At 39.6% G+C, this 15,208-nt stretch overlaps 1 protein-coding gene across 2 annotated transcripts; it reads right to left on the bottom strand.

The window, feature by feature from the left end:
- Positions 1-219: 219 nt before the first annotated feature.
- On the bottom strand, positions 220-7,545 carry LOC124148923 (cubilin-like). Of its 2 annotated transcripts, none has more exons than XM_046520213.2 (5): positions 5,425-7,545; positions 4,834-4,983; positions 2,503-2,587; positions 2,131-2,252; positions 220-1,531 (listed from the first exon to the last, which is right to left on the bottom strand). In XM_046520213.2, exons 1-5 carry the CDS (start codon positions 5,501-5,503, stop codon positions 1,314-1,316), a joined length of 654 nt encoding a protein of 217 aa, XP_046376169.1. In that variant the 5' UTR covers positions 5,504-7,545; the 3' UTR covers positions 220-1,313. The 2 variants fall into 2 exon arrangements, with proteins under 2 accessions (XP_046376169.1, XP_046376177.1); XM_046520221.2 differs by having other exon boundaries at positions 5,435-7,545.
- Positions 7,546-15,208: the final 7,663 nt, after the last annotated feature.

Raw genomic sequence — 15,208 nt, 5'->3', positions numbered from 1 at the left:
GAACAACGATCTGCACAGTCGGGGTACAATTAACCAAGTCACTTTTACCACAAGTTTAATAATGTACTCAAATACATGATATGCTGAAATACATCACATGATGTTCTGTGAGTGAGTGAGTTAGTGAGTGAGTGAGTTTGATTTTACGTCGCTTTTAGCAATATTCCAGCCAAATCACGGCGGGGGACACCAGAAATGGGCTTCACACATTGTACCCATGTCGGGAGTCGAACCCGGGTCCTCGGTGTGACGAGCGAACGCTTTAACCACTAGGCTACCCGACCGCACCTGATGTAAAATGACAGGCGATGAAGGTAAGTAGGACAACTATATATTTAGTGACTGCTTTGTGAGTAATATAATGGAAAACCTGGCACTGGTGTAATTTTATTGTCAATAATCACAATAATAACAGGGAAAATGGATTGAAGTTTAAATGAAAAAAGCAAAATTAAGTAGTCCGTCAAAAAGCATGAAGTAAACAGGTACATAGAAATTGTCTGTAGCGAAAATTGGACACAATAATAGACAAGAGATAATTCATAATTCGAAAGTTTTGTGTGCTGTTTCGGAAACTATGTGGCTATTGTGAAGGAAACCGAAACGCCTAGAATACATTTCGATGGTGAAGGAACGATGGGTAAACATTGGAAACAACAGAACGTCGACGGTATATTTATTTTGTAAAAATGAAAACATAATCTTTATTCGACATGATGGTAGGTTTGGCCTTCTCGTCTAAGAGACGATAGTCGTGGCCATTGGTTCCAATCCCTGATTCGCCCTGATCGTGTTTCTAGGTTTACATTCGTCATCACCATACCCGTGTTCGTGGGCTGCACCACATTAGTTTGTTTGCTTGTTGTTTAACGCCGCACTCAGCAATATTCCGGCTATATGACGGCGGTCTGGAAATAATCGAGTCTGGACAAGACAATCCAGTGATTGACATCATGAGCATCGATCCACGCATTTAGGATCGATGATATACATCAACCAAGTCATCACAACAATGGTAATATATAAATGTCTGAGACTTGCGCGTGTTGGGATTCCCTTCAAAAAGAGGCTGACATGACGTCAAAAGCGGCGTTAAACACACTCGTTCTCTGAAACTTTTGTCACTCAGACTTATCCCACTCGTTAACTGCTATATTGATTTCCGATTGCATCGATATACTTTAAATAGAACGTTATCACATAAAATGTACATAGTTGTCAGGAAAAAATTGTTGAGTAAAATATGTTGAATACAATTATTATGAGTACATCTGCTCATACACGTGTAATGTATTTTCGATATGACACATTTCTTATAGTGACATATATAAGATGATTAACAACACTAAGTTATATGTAAGACTGTGTGCACTGCTTTTGTCAGCCTCTGTGGTATACTGTATCTTGAAGCCTTTAAATGTTCTTGTCGAATCCGAATGAAATTCAATGAGGAGGTATCTTCCAGTGCTGTTGTAGGAAGGTGTCCTAAAGCCACAGAAGGTTCCGAGTTTGGGTGACGTGAGAGAGTTGCCTACAAATAAACATATATCAGATAGTTACAATGGATATGTAACTAGGTTTGACAGAAGTACAGTTATGGCCATGAACCCCATTGGTGAAAATAGGGAATGCCTGTTAGCGACGTCAAAGTAGTTTGGGACATGGGCATTGCTTGTATCTCTTCGGGCATTGCTCTCACATCATATTGACACACCGTGGCTGAAATATTGTTCAATGCAGCGTTAAAGTCAATTCACTCAAATTAAGTGAGTTGGTGAGTCAGTATGACGCCGTACTTAGTAACTTGATAATAATTAAGAGTGATTATTTTATCAACAAGCTTAAGGCTGCGCAAGAACAAAATGTCAGAATGTGTACTGAACAATGTAAGTTGACCATGAATATTTTTATAGATATGATTTTGTAGTGAGACTGAACACATAATTTCATAAAAATATCCCCCAACAGATTCATGATCTGTATTTATTTGTGTGTTCCGTATACGTGTAGGCAGTATATGTCGTACTGCTCAGTAGGAAATATAATGTATCTTAATAATGTAGGAAAAATTAAAAACGTTCTTGCAAATACAACATATTGCTGTTACTGGAAACGCCAACACAGCCATACCATCCAACACTCTTGCCCAGTCATGTCTACAAAACAGTTGGGTTTCTATATTGGAATGAATGACCCGCATCTGAACTTTGTTTTCGCCAGGAGCTGCTATAATCCAACGACACCGAGCTTCACTGAAACGAGATCCCAGATTAATTGAGAGCATGTTTTGACACACCAGAGCAGATTGCGTTGTAACGCTAAAACACTATAGTCTTCGGGATTAAATTTGACTTTGGCTGTCTACTAAAAGTCCATTGTACGATTCTAACTATATCATAAGTATTATTAATGAATGACTATCACAAAGTGATGATACCAGGTTGAAATGTAAGTAATCCCCTATTAAATATAAACCTGTATATGCACCCCCTATTCTCTTACTTTTGGTACATATTGGGATACCCAGGAGTTGTCAGAAACTGAGGTGACGTTTTAGCTGTCAGATTTGTTCCACAGTGGTAGTACTCTGAAATGAATGATTTGATCAACATTTTTAGGATTTCGTTCTTTAAGAAAGTGATAAAACAGGGTCGATGACACAACAATTGTAAGTAGTTCAAATGACGCTGGTGGTCATTTTGGCAATAAAACCAAGCCAGGTATTTGTCAGATCAACTGTATACCCAGCAATACATTTTCTGTCATAATGTCTCTTTTGTTTTATAATTATGCATAGTTTGCTTATAGAGCGTAAACAGTCAGAGGTACTTTCGAGATATAAGGCAAAGGAATGAATGTCAAACATTTGACTTTGGCGGCGATATGTGAACAATGTATTTTTCCATAATCATTTTTTATATAAGAAGTGTCTACTAAAAGTCCATTGTACGATTCTGACTATATCATAAGTATTATTTATGAATGACTATCACACAGTTGTGATACCAGGTGTTCGTGAAATGTAACTAAAGTAATCCCCTATAAAATGTAAAGTGTATATCCACCCCCTATTATTAGGCAGACATAGGCAAAGGAATGAATGTCGAAGATTCGATTCACCTTTGACTTGCCTCTTTTGAGGAGATCTACATTAATGTTATATGGGGACAGTGGTGTCCTGGATGTCTAAGGTGTCGCAAGTCGCTGTGCATAGTTCAGTCATCTTGCCGTACCATGATCAAAAGGTGGTGGATTCGAATCCCAGATCCCAGATCCCTCGCTTGTCAGTACCAGTGGTACTCGTGCTCTTGGTTTCCTCCAAAGTGGTAAACATCTACGGTTCACAAGACATTAGACTTTCTCTTTCATTACGCAGTGATATAAATAAAGGCGACAAAACCCTTTCCACATTCATAAGAAATGTCTGCCAAAACAGAGTCGATTGAACGATTCCATCTATATAAGGAGCATGTTTTTATGAATCACTATCAAATAGAGATGATACCAGGTGTTCGCGAAAAAGTAAGCTTATCCTGTCCCACTTCCGGCAAGGCAATCGTTCACCTGAAAAAAGCAGGAATATATGGCACAAGTCAAAATAGGGAATTGCATCGGACAGAAGTTTTGTCACTGATGCATCAAATTTGGAAATGTCCTCCACGTCTTCCATAAAACTTTATGAAAGCTTAACTGAGGCCTAAAATGTTATAACCTTGACCAACTGCTGAGCAATAGTTGTATGAAGCTCTTTAAAACCTTGGTAAAAAGAGCTTGATCAATTGTACCTCAAAAGTTATGAAATGTAGACACCAAGGGCTGGAGCTGCAGGACTATTGCTCGACATAAAGGAAAAGTTGACTATTGGAGAGTTGAGGTCATCCCTTTTCATACATACAGTCATGTGACGAGTCTGAATCTTTATGCATAGACCAAATATGAAAACAGAAGAAGCAGTCTCACTGGTCTCCTTTGTGTCAAGTTCAGGTGGGTAAATCTGTAGAAGGGAATTAACCATTTGTCCAACAGCCCAATGTATGAAGGAAAGAAGCTTTTCTTCAAGTTTTTAGTTTGGGATAGTGGTGTACAAAGTTTAAAGTTAATATTTTTTAACAGTGTTTAATCTGGTTACTTTCTGAGACTGAAAAGACAAGAAAATCCTATGAGTTTTTGAGAATCAAGATGGTATTAATTCCATTCGTCTCAAATACTTTCTGTGAACATAAAGAAAGACCCTACTTAATTGCATTGAGGATTATGGTTACTTTTTGAGACAGGGTTTTGATAGGCCAAGTAATACATAGCTCTTTGTTCGTATTTTATGGCGCATTGGAAACCAGTACAAAAGAGGAAGTACAGTTCAAAACCGCATTAACTCGAAATCACTATGATTATGTGAGCGAGTTGGTAAGTCATGTCTAGCACCTTACAAGTAATACAATGCTAATGGGCCTCATTAATGGTCTTATTAGCCACGGAAAATATTAATATTGATAACTTAATCAGTTAGCTTAGCCTTCTCCAGCACAAATTATCAATTACCTATGGACATCATATGTGGTACTGAGAAGTACTTTCCTAAGAATAATACTTATTAATAATGTAGGAAATATGGGTCATGTGCCTATAGGTATCATATGTGGTTCTACTGAGTATTAACTATAATACTTCATAATAATGTTGGAAGTAAGAAAATAGTTCTTGGATAAACCAAACTATTATGTCTACTTTGTGTGTTCAAGCTACCATGCAACTGATATGTATTGAGTAATTGTAGGGATTATACACACATTCAATGAAAGTTATACCTATAAAAGTATTATCTCGTTCGTGTACCTGTCGTTGCGTAATATTGCAGTTTGAATCCTTTATATGTTCTGTTAGCGTTGGTAGTGAAGTGAAGAGTCATCGCACTGAGCCTGCTCTGAATAGTTGGAGTCATCGTCCCGCACCACGTGTTCATGTGCCTTGTGCTGGTGTTGAACCCTACAAGAACAAGCCACATATCCCCTATATCTCAAGGCACTAAGTGGTACAATATCAGCTAACAATCAGCTGGGAATTTAGACTGCAGCCTCAAAGCATCTTACTTGTACGCAAAGACAGGCAGTTGCGATGATAACTATGATGATGTGGACTTCTCGTTACATGGTTTTACAGATTAATCAATTACACCATACCAAAAGGAAAGTCACAAAACCTATTTAATTTCCCTTTTCTTTGAAACTCCTATGTAATCAGATTTCAGCATAACCAATGCTGGACGGAACATAAATTATAAAACTTAAATTTTCCAAAAATCGTTAGAAAACCTATTGGGCACATTTTCAGCCTATTCAAATGCCACTACATTCATTATCTACATAAAGGTGCCTTGAGGTGCATGTTAAATATAATAACTCTAACAGCGCTACAGTTAGCTCTCACCGTCATATACCTTGACAGAGTCATATTTGCATTCCATCTCATTCTCAAGTATAGAATCCAGAACCACAATCCGTATCATGTCATTCTGTGCAGGTGCTCTGATGCTCCAGGTACACGTGCAGTTACTGGAACAAAACGGACTGTACCATCACGACCTCGTTAGGTGGTAATCCCCCATCCACACCTGCATATGTATGTGCGTGTTCTTGCATCTTTGTGTTGCATTATTATTTATATATATAAGGAGACAGAGATCCAGTCGCCTTAAAAAAACAATGTCTTAGTCATATCAGTCACAAGGAACACCCCAATCGAAACAACCTGATCACACAATTGATAAAGCCAATCGAATGGTATTGGAATCTATACCGAAATGTCGCCACAATAACACGGCAATAAAGATGCTGATCATCCATACTGACATCACGCTCAATTTAACAGGACTACACTCACTCTACTGCAAGCTGTGTGCCAAGAAAATACGAGGTATTTATGGTTGCGGATTCCGGGCAGAAACCCTCAACAATGATGTCTAATTAGATGTGCTATGATGACAGGCACACCCGTACTGGTGCCTGCCATCTGATGCCTTTCCTTGTTAAAACGTATAAGCCCACTTACCTACGATGCTAGCGCTTAAACAGTAACAGAGACGCGTGTTGAACATGCTTCAAAAAATTTATGACAAAATGAGGAACCTGTTTCCAGCGTTTATATTCAAGATTGCTTATTTTGGATAACCGACAGGATATCCGGGCGACATCAAATCCTGGGGCGTGTTTGAAGCATCAAGGATACCCCCGCAGGTATAATTTGAACACGTTTCAGCTGTGAAAATATAAGCATATTTTTAAAACAATGGCAATGACAATGGCAATCAGGATCAACATTTACAGACAGCGAAATCTCGTTCATCCGGAAAACCCTATTTCCGGCAATCAATGTTTGACACGTCGACATTACTCCTGAGACATGCATGATTCCTTAGTCCGGAAATTCCTTACCACTGTTGGGATCCGGGATAGAATGTGTCCCAAACACCATTTCTAGGCGTAAGAGGCGACTGTATTGGGAACCCATGGGGATCCATGGTTAGAATTGCTCCCTGAAAACGTATGCCGGTTATAAGAGGGTTTAGTTTAAAGAGGGTGGTGAGGTTCGGTTGGTTGTTGGGGCGTCAACGTACCCCGACGGCGTGGATCGCTGCTCACAATAAGACACTAGATTGTCTGCTGCACACTCGATTATTTACAGACCGGCGTCATATAGCTGGAGCATTGCAGAGTGCGGCGTTAAACAACAATAACACACACTGATCCGGACGATTGTACTGGGGACCACAACGTATAGATTAAGAGTAGGTGAATGAGCTGGTTTGAACGTCGTTTTAACTGTATTAAACTGTGTATTCTCAGGCATATATATCACGACGTGTCAGTGTAATCTGGTAGGACTGAAAAGCGTAGTAACATAACATCACTACAAAAATAGTGATGATACCAGGTGTTAGCGAAAGGCTGATCGTACTCAGCCTCACGGGTACATCCGTCACAAACACATGCGAAGGCAAGTCAATTGTTCACCTGAAAACATTCGTGAGCATATGATACAAATCAAAATAGGGAATTGCACCGACATCATTTTTGTCACTGATGCGTAAAGGTTTTCAAATTTGCGTTTATGTAGAGTGATATTCCAGCAGCTGACTCAAATACTGTTCACAAACAAACACATGCGAAGGCAAGTCAATTGTTCACCTGAAAACATTCGTGAGCATATGATAGAAATCAACATAGGGAATTGCATCCGACATCATTTTTGTCACTGTCGATCAAAGATTTTCAAATTTGCGTTTATGTAGAGCGGTATTCCAGCCGCTGACTCAAATACTGTTCAAAGCGGTGTATGTCCACCATACTCACTCACTAGACTTATTGCTGTGTGGTGTATGTGATAATCGGATGTGATCTACAATCGCCACATATGTAGAATGGTAAATGTATACGAGGCATCACTAACACGCTTACCGACGTTAGTTCCACATTCACTCAGTATCAGGAATAGCCAAGAGAGGCAAGCACGGAAATACATGTACCGCGAGGTCATTCTGACGACCGTGTTGACTATTTCATAAGGGATATTTCGTCTATAGTGTCAGCACTATCATGCTCACGTGACTGAGTGTTGATATCAGCTATAACACAATACGACTTTTGACCTGGATATCAATATCTATGTGTATCAAGTGTTTCTTGAGGCAGGACCTAGGCCTATTTACGTTGCAAACATAGAAAGGCGCGCACCTGTCATAGTTATTTCAGAGAGAGAATGATTAATAGCGTTTCGAAACAAGGAAATCAAGCAAGCTCTTTGAATAAACATTCATCAAAAATGATTCACTTATTGCTTAAAATGTTTGCCATAACTGGTCGGGCGGAGAAGATCGTCTGGTTGTCTATGCGAATCATCTGATTCACAGTGTCATGGGACCGCCTCCGTGGTCTAGTTGTAGAGCGTCCGCCCGGAGAGCGGAAGGTCCGGGGTTCGATCCCCGGCCGCGTCATACCAAAAGACGTTAAAAGATGGTACTTGTTGTTACCCTGTCTGGCGCTCGGCATTAAGGGCTCTGAGTCAGTATACTGTGTCTGAGTGGGTTATTCATGTTAAACTGCGGCATGGTATCTCAGTGAGCTAGCACTATAAATCGGCATCATTCCGGACTAGTACAAGCAGCCACACACACACACGTACATGCACGTCGCTACATAAGTGCAATAATCTTGGACGCGACGTTAAACCCATCTCACCTCACCTCACAGAACCTCACAGAATCATGTGATCAGCGACTGAATCTCGCGGTCAGGTGCCTAAATCTATAGATAGAAATACAGACGTAATAAAATACTGAATAATGCCATGGCTAATATGTACTTTAAAAACTTTATATAAACTCCTGACATATTCAATAAGTTGAAATGTCAGCTTTGTTAAATTTTGCGAATATTATGTGACACAAAATGAAGCAAGAAATATGTTTGAAAATTATGAGAGAAGAATACGAAGTCATTGTGATCACTGAAACACACTTTCCTGTATAATACATTCAAATATTTCAATATGAAATATTTAGATTTTTGTTGTTTTTGCTTAAAGAATAGACAGATCGGCTTGTGTTTTTTTTTATATAGAAATTACTTGTTTGGTCTCCTATAGACGACAGTGTTCGTTTCCCGCGAAGAAATGGTTACCTCCCCTTGAAACAAGGCGATCAAAGTCGATGTTTGCCGAGGGAGAATTTTACGGTAATATACGATTTGTGTATAATGTATTAATCACGTCACCCTTGAAAATGGGTCTTCAGCAACCCACATTTATCGTAACAGGCGACTAATAAACATGGGATCGGGTGGTCAGGCTCGCTGACGTGGTTGCATGCCATCGTATACAAAATTGCGTAGATCGATGCTCATGATGTCAATCACTGGAATGTCTTGCCCGGACTCTATTAGTTAGAAACCGCCGTCATATAGCTGGAATGTTACTGAATGAGGCGTTAAACAAGAAATCAAACAAACAAAACGGCAATCACGTTTCCAGCTTAAACTAAATTGATATTGAAAGGTTTTACATCAGAGGGAGATAAATGATTGGCAAGAAACCGTGGGTCGAAAATCGTGTCTCGGTTCATGCAAGGAATTTCCACACCCTCTGGGCTATGTATACATGCACTCCAGCGACAGAACGAATTAATGTGGACGTCAATAGTGTCAAGACTTCAAAACGCTTACGAGAGTCACGACACGGATAAGAAAGATTACATTCGTTTACTTGTATCGTTTCCTCTAAAGCGTCGTCAGTTCCCAAGACTTCATACCTGTCGTATGAGTCAGTTTAAGGAATTCAACGAGGGTTTAATTTGTTACTCAGTACCCCTTGTCTTCTTCTTGATATAGGGGCGGTCGGGTAGCCTAGTGGTTAAAGCGTTCGCTCGTCACGTCGAAGACCCGGGTTCGATTCCCGACATGGGTACAATGTGTGAAGCCCCTTTCTGGTGTCCCCCGCCGTGATATTGCTGGAATACTGTAAAGTGGCGTAAAACCATACTCACGTACTCACACTTCTTAATAGTATGTGTCAGCGTACATCATCACAGATCGTTCACCTTGCTGCCAACCGCTCGTCGCCTTAGTAACCCCTCCCCGATTATATGCAATAATACATGGCACAGTTCTGACGCCCCTCGGTCTTTATTTCCATCCCGACCCCCTCAGGTCAACATCAAGGCACAAAGACCTCACCTCGTACCTTATCCTTTACTTAACCCACACACAATTAGCTCAGCGCCTCATGTGGAGCCGGTATACTATACCTACGAGCCTCCTTGATACATTAACTCCTACCACTGCAATTTACTTACTTACCCTTTGTATAAGGCAATAACAAACAGGACTCTTAATATTTGGAGAATAAAACATATGATGTGTATATTATGATTACCCTTTACCCTTTACCGCTACCAATCACTCCCCCTCTCACTACTGCCTAAAAGTTCATTCCCCTAACACGCGTTGAGAACGCGTGTAACACGCATGTGACACGGGTGCTCAACGGGTTGCACACGCGAATCACACCCGTTGCACACCCGTGTCCAACGGGTGTGAATCGCGTGTGCAACCCGTTGCACGCGCGTGTGCCACGCGTGTAACACGGGACCGGGTTCCAGTTGAAGTTGACAAATTTATCAAATGAATAGTGAAATAAAACAAAACAGTGAGATATGAAATTTGAGTTAATGAGCGGCCATTGAGCTGTGTTCACCAGACCGTAAATACAAGGTCGGCCCATCTTAATTAGTGTTCGGTTGCTAGACTTTTATGGCATGAACCATTCCACTAGGGTCCAGTCTAGCCGTTGTGGCTAGCCGACAGTAGAACAGTAGTGAATTTAGATGCGAGTTTATTGCTAAGAAACCCCCGTGTTGACACGATTGTCGCGGGTTGGTAAATGTTCGCCATTAATAAAATAATTGTTTGTGGATTGCGAACATATTCATTTGCCCACACGAGTCATTCCATTTGATTGCAAATATAACGTTTTTCGTTTGCCAAATTTATGCTTTAGACAGTTCAATTATGACATAGCCGTCACCACTACTAATGTCTCATTATTTCACGTAGGAATATGTCCCATTTCCCCACACCCAACTTTCTGTGTTGTATTTTGAAAAATAAATAAAAGAAGGTTTTGTGTGGGACACTTTTATACTAATTATAATAGGATGTTGTAAATGAATATGAACAGCCATGCTGTCTGACAGTTGATAAAATTTGAGATCTTCACAATCACCGGGTGTGACCATGTAGACAGAATCTCGTTAGGGTTTGTGATTTTTACATTTGCCCAATTACCATAGTGAGTATTGCTGGGGATACCAAACGTAACAGTTTATTATTAGAGGTTGTGAGTACCTATACCACGTAGATAGGATATCTTTAGGATTTTAATCCTTCTTTGAGAGGCATTTAGAAGTTGGAGTACTACGTTAGGATAAGATTTATGGGTGACTTTAATCCTTTCTTTCTCTGTGGGTAATCCTTTCACGTTCATTTGAGGAAGTCACTCAACCAGGTCATGACAGGTCGTGAGTTTACTTACTAACTACTGTGAGCGTTTTTGGCATGACATCTTTTCTTGTATAAACATAGAAACGATGCTCACTCACTCACTGTTAATCTTCTGCAGTTTGCTGGCAAAGTGGGGATAAACCTCAGTGTCAAAGACGATCAAACTTAGTTCGAATCCTTGTTTATATGTGACATCTCCCAAATGGTGACATTTTCATAAACTTGGCAAGTGATGATGAATTTTAATATTAATATTATTATAGTTTATGAAATTGTTAATAAAACTTTAATAAAATTGTGCTTCACTCTCACGAAAAATATATTGTCTCTGAGTAAATTTATTTGTCACGTTACATCGGCATTTTTCAGTGATATTGGGACTACATGAAACATGGCTGGTTTTACATTTCTGATACAGGTGCTTGACTGACTGAGTAGTTCATGATCAATAAGATATGTTTAAATCAGTCAAGTTTGCAACAATAGATGAATAAGTTGATACATTTGGACCGCAGTTACGGATTAACAACTTAAGACATAGAGACAGGGAGGAGATATATAACCAAACCTATGATCCTGTTGAGACAGTTGACAGTTAGAACGTTGGATTAAACGACAGCAACTAATTTGAACATTCCCCAGTTATATCATAAAATACATCATAACTCATAACAGTCCGAGAGACAGCTTCCAGACATATACTAGTATTGAAGGGACAATCGCTTTTGACAGTTTAAAAATAAACTCACCTTAAGGTGCTTGGCAAATCAAAACTGACCTCCCTGAATATGTTTTTTAGGTTTGACAGCAACTATCCTTGTGGATTTCAGAGATAGACATGATTGGTTAGCTAGATGTTATTACAATAAGCGAAAATGTCTTAAAAGTCCACAGTTGGTTTAATAGTACAAAAAGTGTGTTATAGATCTATCAACGTTTTCTTTTATTGAACATAATATTTGCACTATTTTGCTGTAAGCTGTAAATAATCTAGCCTCCCCATGTACGTAACTTACATATATTTATGTATTGCCAGAACAGCAAATAGAGTTCTGGTAGATAGGTACCTCGGAGATATAACGTGCGCTTTCCGACTTAAGCCTATCTCGCACACGGGGAAGCACTTGTACTATTAGGGTAAAAAAGGGTAATGATTAAATAAAGAAGTGCAACCCCCCCCACACCCCACCCCCACCCCACCCACCCCACCCACCCCACCCACCCCACCCACCCCCACCCCCACCTCCCACCACCACCACCACCACCACCACCACCACCCACCCCCACCACCCCACCCCCACCCAAAAAAAAAAGAAAAAAAAAGTCTAGTCCTTGTAGTAGTCTTCTCATCCTGGGGGTCGGGATTCTGGTAGAGACTCTTGGCAAGGAGGGCGGCGGTATTGGCGACGAAGTGGTTTGAGGTCGGTACGCCACTACTCTGGAAGAAGTGGTACAAGTCTGTGTAGTTTGTGATGTCGTACTCGATGTCCTGTCCACCCTTCTTGTGCACCATGACGAAAGGGACTCCTCGTTAGGCGTAGAGATATTCCTTTGGGGTGTTGATCTGGTCAACCTTGAGATCCGGCCGGGGCCTGTAGTGGTTGATCGGAATGTCTGATTTTTCCACTAGTAAATAAAGTTATTTGGTATGACCTCTTTTATCCCTGCTGACGTTATCCTAATGTTCAATTTCAGTCTGCCTCACCAAGCGTAAGAAAGCATTGTACATGTTCTCATAAACCACACTGATGCAATTAAGCAAATGAATATTTGCTGTGGGCAAATATCTATTTTTTATATATATTTGTAGATATGAAGCATTCTAGTTAATTGTGGATGCATTGGGCAGACAGAATTGTGTTTATTTCCAGGCCATCCTGATCGTCGTTTACTACTATAAGGTGTATGGTTGGAGGCAAGATCAAAGGCGCCGCACAGCATTTATTAGATAACAGACGGGGTCGTCCGTTTCGCTTTGAACAACCACCCCACCTGTCTGTAGGAGTTATATAATCGGTGCGCAAATAATTGTGTCAAGTCCACTGCCGGGCTGATGCGGTGTCAGTGTCAAATTATAGACTTGTAGCACTCACAAGTTGCTTAGCCAAATTATTTGAAAAGTGTATATTCAATTCTCTGATAACAGGAAATATAACCTTAGAAAAAGATTCAACATACAAACAATCAAATGTAGAACACAGTCCTATGCTTATTATCATTTCTTCTGGATATGATCAACCTGCGGAACCCTCTATCCGATGAAGTAACTAATGCTCGCTCATTAAAAGAAATCAAATCCTTAATTAATCGTTCTGATGCAATTATTAATAATTTTGACTTCAAATATTTTCATAGATCATGCCAAATTGTCCACTGTCGCCTTAGGCTCGGCTGCAGTGACTTAAACGCTGATAAGCTTAGACGACATGTATCAGACATACCAGACTGCACTTGTGGATATCACCTTGAAGATGCAATTCACTTTTTCTATAACTGTTAAAAAATACGATAATATCTGAAACACTGTGTATTTCTACACACATGGATATGGTCTAAAAATTATATTACATGGCAGTAGTTAAGCAGTTCTACAAACGTGACTCTTCTTAAATCAGTTGTCAAAAGCAAAAGGTTTGAGTAGCTTAATTTTATGCATGTAGTAAAGGAAAACTGCATTACCTTATTTCAAAGACACCACTTGCTTGCTTTCATTTGTGCATTTTGTATGTTTATGTTCATCACTCTCTTATATATATCCAGCTGTTGTTAAGTTGTTACCTGGAGAGGTATTACATAAGCATGTTTTGCTTGTTTACCGATCCAGATTTCTTTTGAAATAAAAATACGTTTAAGCCAACACAGCTAACCGTAAAACACATGATTGTAAACTATTCAAAAAGGGGCACTAATCTCTGGCTTCTTCTCGGGTGTCGGACTCAAACTCATTTATTCTTAGAATAACATGACATACAATTATCTACAATTTTTATTATGTACAATTTAATAAAAATAGGATACGTGGATACTAATACAATTTACCAATTGTATTGTACACATTGTTAAGGAATTTAGATAGGCCTTTAAGATTTCTTACACTGTTAGTGGTCATAATTTTCTTAAATGTTTTGAAACTTAAGATATTGCTTATTTAAGAGTTCATATCGCCGTTGGTGAAAAGCTTCACATCGGAATATATAATGCAATTCATCTCCCACGGCGATAGAATCACAGAGTGGACACTGGTTGTCTTCCCTGGGAATGTTCAGCCATCGACCAGTTTCAACTGGTACTCCTTGGTTAGAAAGTTCTGACTTTTAGTATTGGGAGAAATATTGATTTTGAGAGCAGTAGATATTTCGCAAATGAAGGTTGATTCTTCAGGTAACACGACCTTTGGATTTCCGCTTTGGCTTACTAGCTGCCGTGAGTCAATTTGCTCGTTAACGCAACCGAGCGTGACAAGAGACTGGGCTACCAGTCTGCAAGGACAGCTAAATAAACTTACGCATTTTTGAAAACTGATTGGTTACCCGTGATGTATGAAGATTTCAACAAAGGGCGCATGGTAATTAATTTCTTCAGCCTAAACAAACAGACAAATAAGGGCGAAAGCTCATCGGATGTCGTCATTTGGAAATACCCCTGATTGTTACAGTTTGATCATAAAAAAGTATCCTTGAGTGAAAGCATTTGCGGATTTCGGATTGCGTGGATGATACAATTACTACTCCCTTGTTGTCATCCACATTTTCTGGTATAACCCTACACTTCTGTATTTGTCGTAAATCACTTGCTGCTCAGTTAATGAATTTATAACATGTATACTTAGTTGTAGCACCACTCAGATTACCCGATAAAGGTTCAAATTTGGTCTTTCTTGTACCTGGGGTAATTATTTAATCTAAATCCAGGTTTGAAGTGAGGTGGAATGTGAGTTATGCACGTCGCAGCCCAGCAAGTGATGTATGATCAGTTGCTTTACTTTTTTTGTAAATCAACTGATCATTCCCGGACATCAAAGGATCAACAGGAAATACGTTGATTGATTAATTACTGTTATCTTGCACAGTGGATATGTCAAAAGTAAGTGTTTACATGTGAAGGTAGGGTTACTAAACCTAGGGAATACTCATATCATGGCGTGAAGTACAGATGTAAAA

This window comes from Haliotis rufescens, unplaced genomic scaffold (assembly GCF_023055435.1).
Source record: "Haliotis rufescens isolate VD_foot unplaced genomic scaffold, xgHalRufe1.0.p SCAF_1, whole genome shotgun sequence".
Lineage (NCBI taxonomy): Eukaryota > Metazoa > Mollusca > Gastropoda > Lepetellida > Haliotidae > Haliotis > Haliotis rufescens.
Note: the sequence above shows the minus strand (reverse complement) of the source record. Positions and strands in the feature narration are given on the sequence as shown.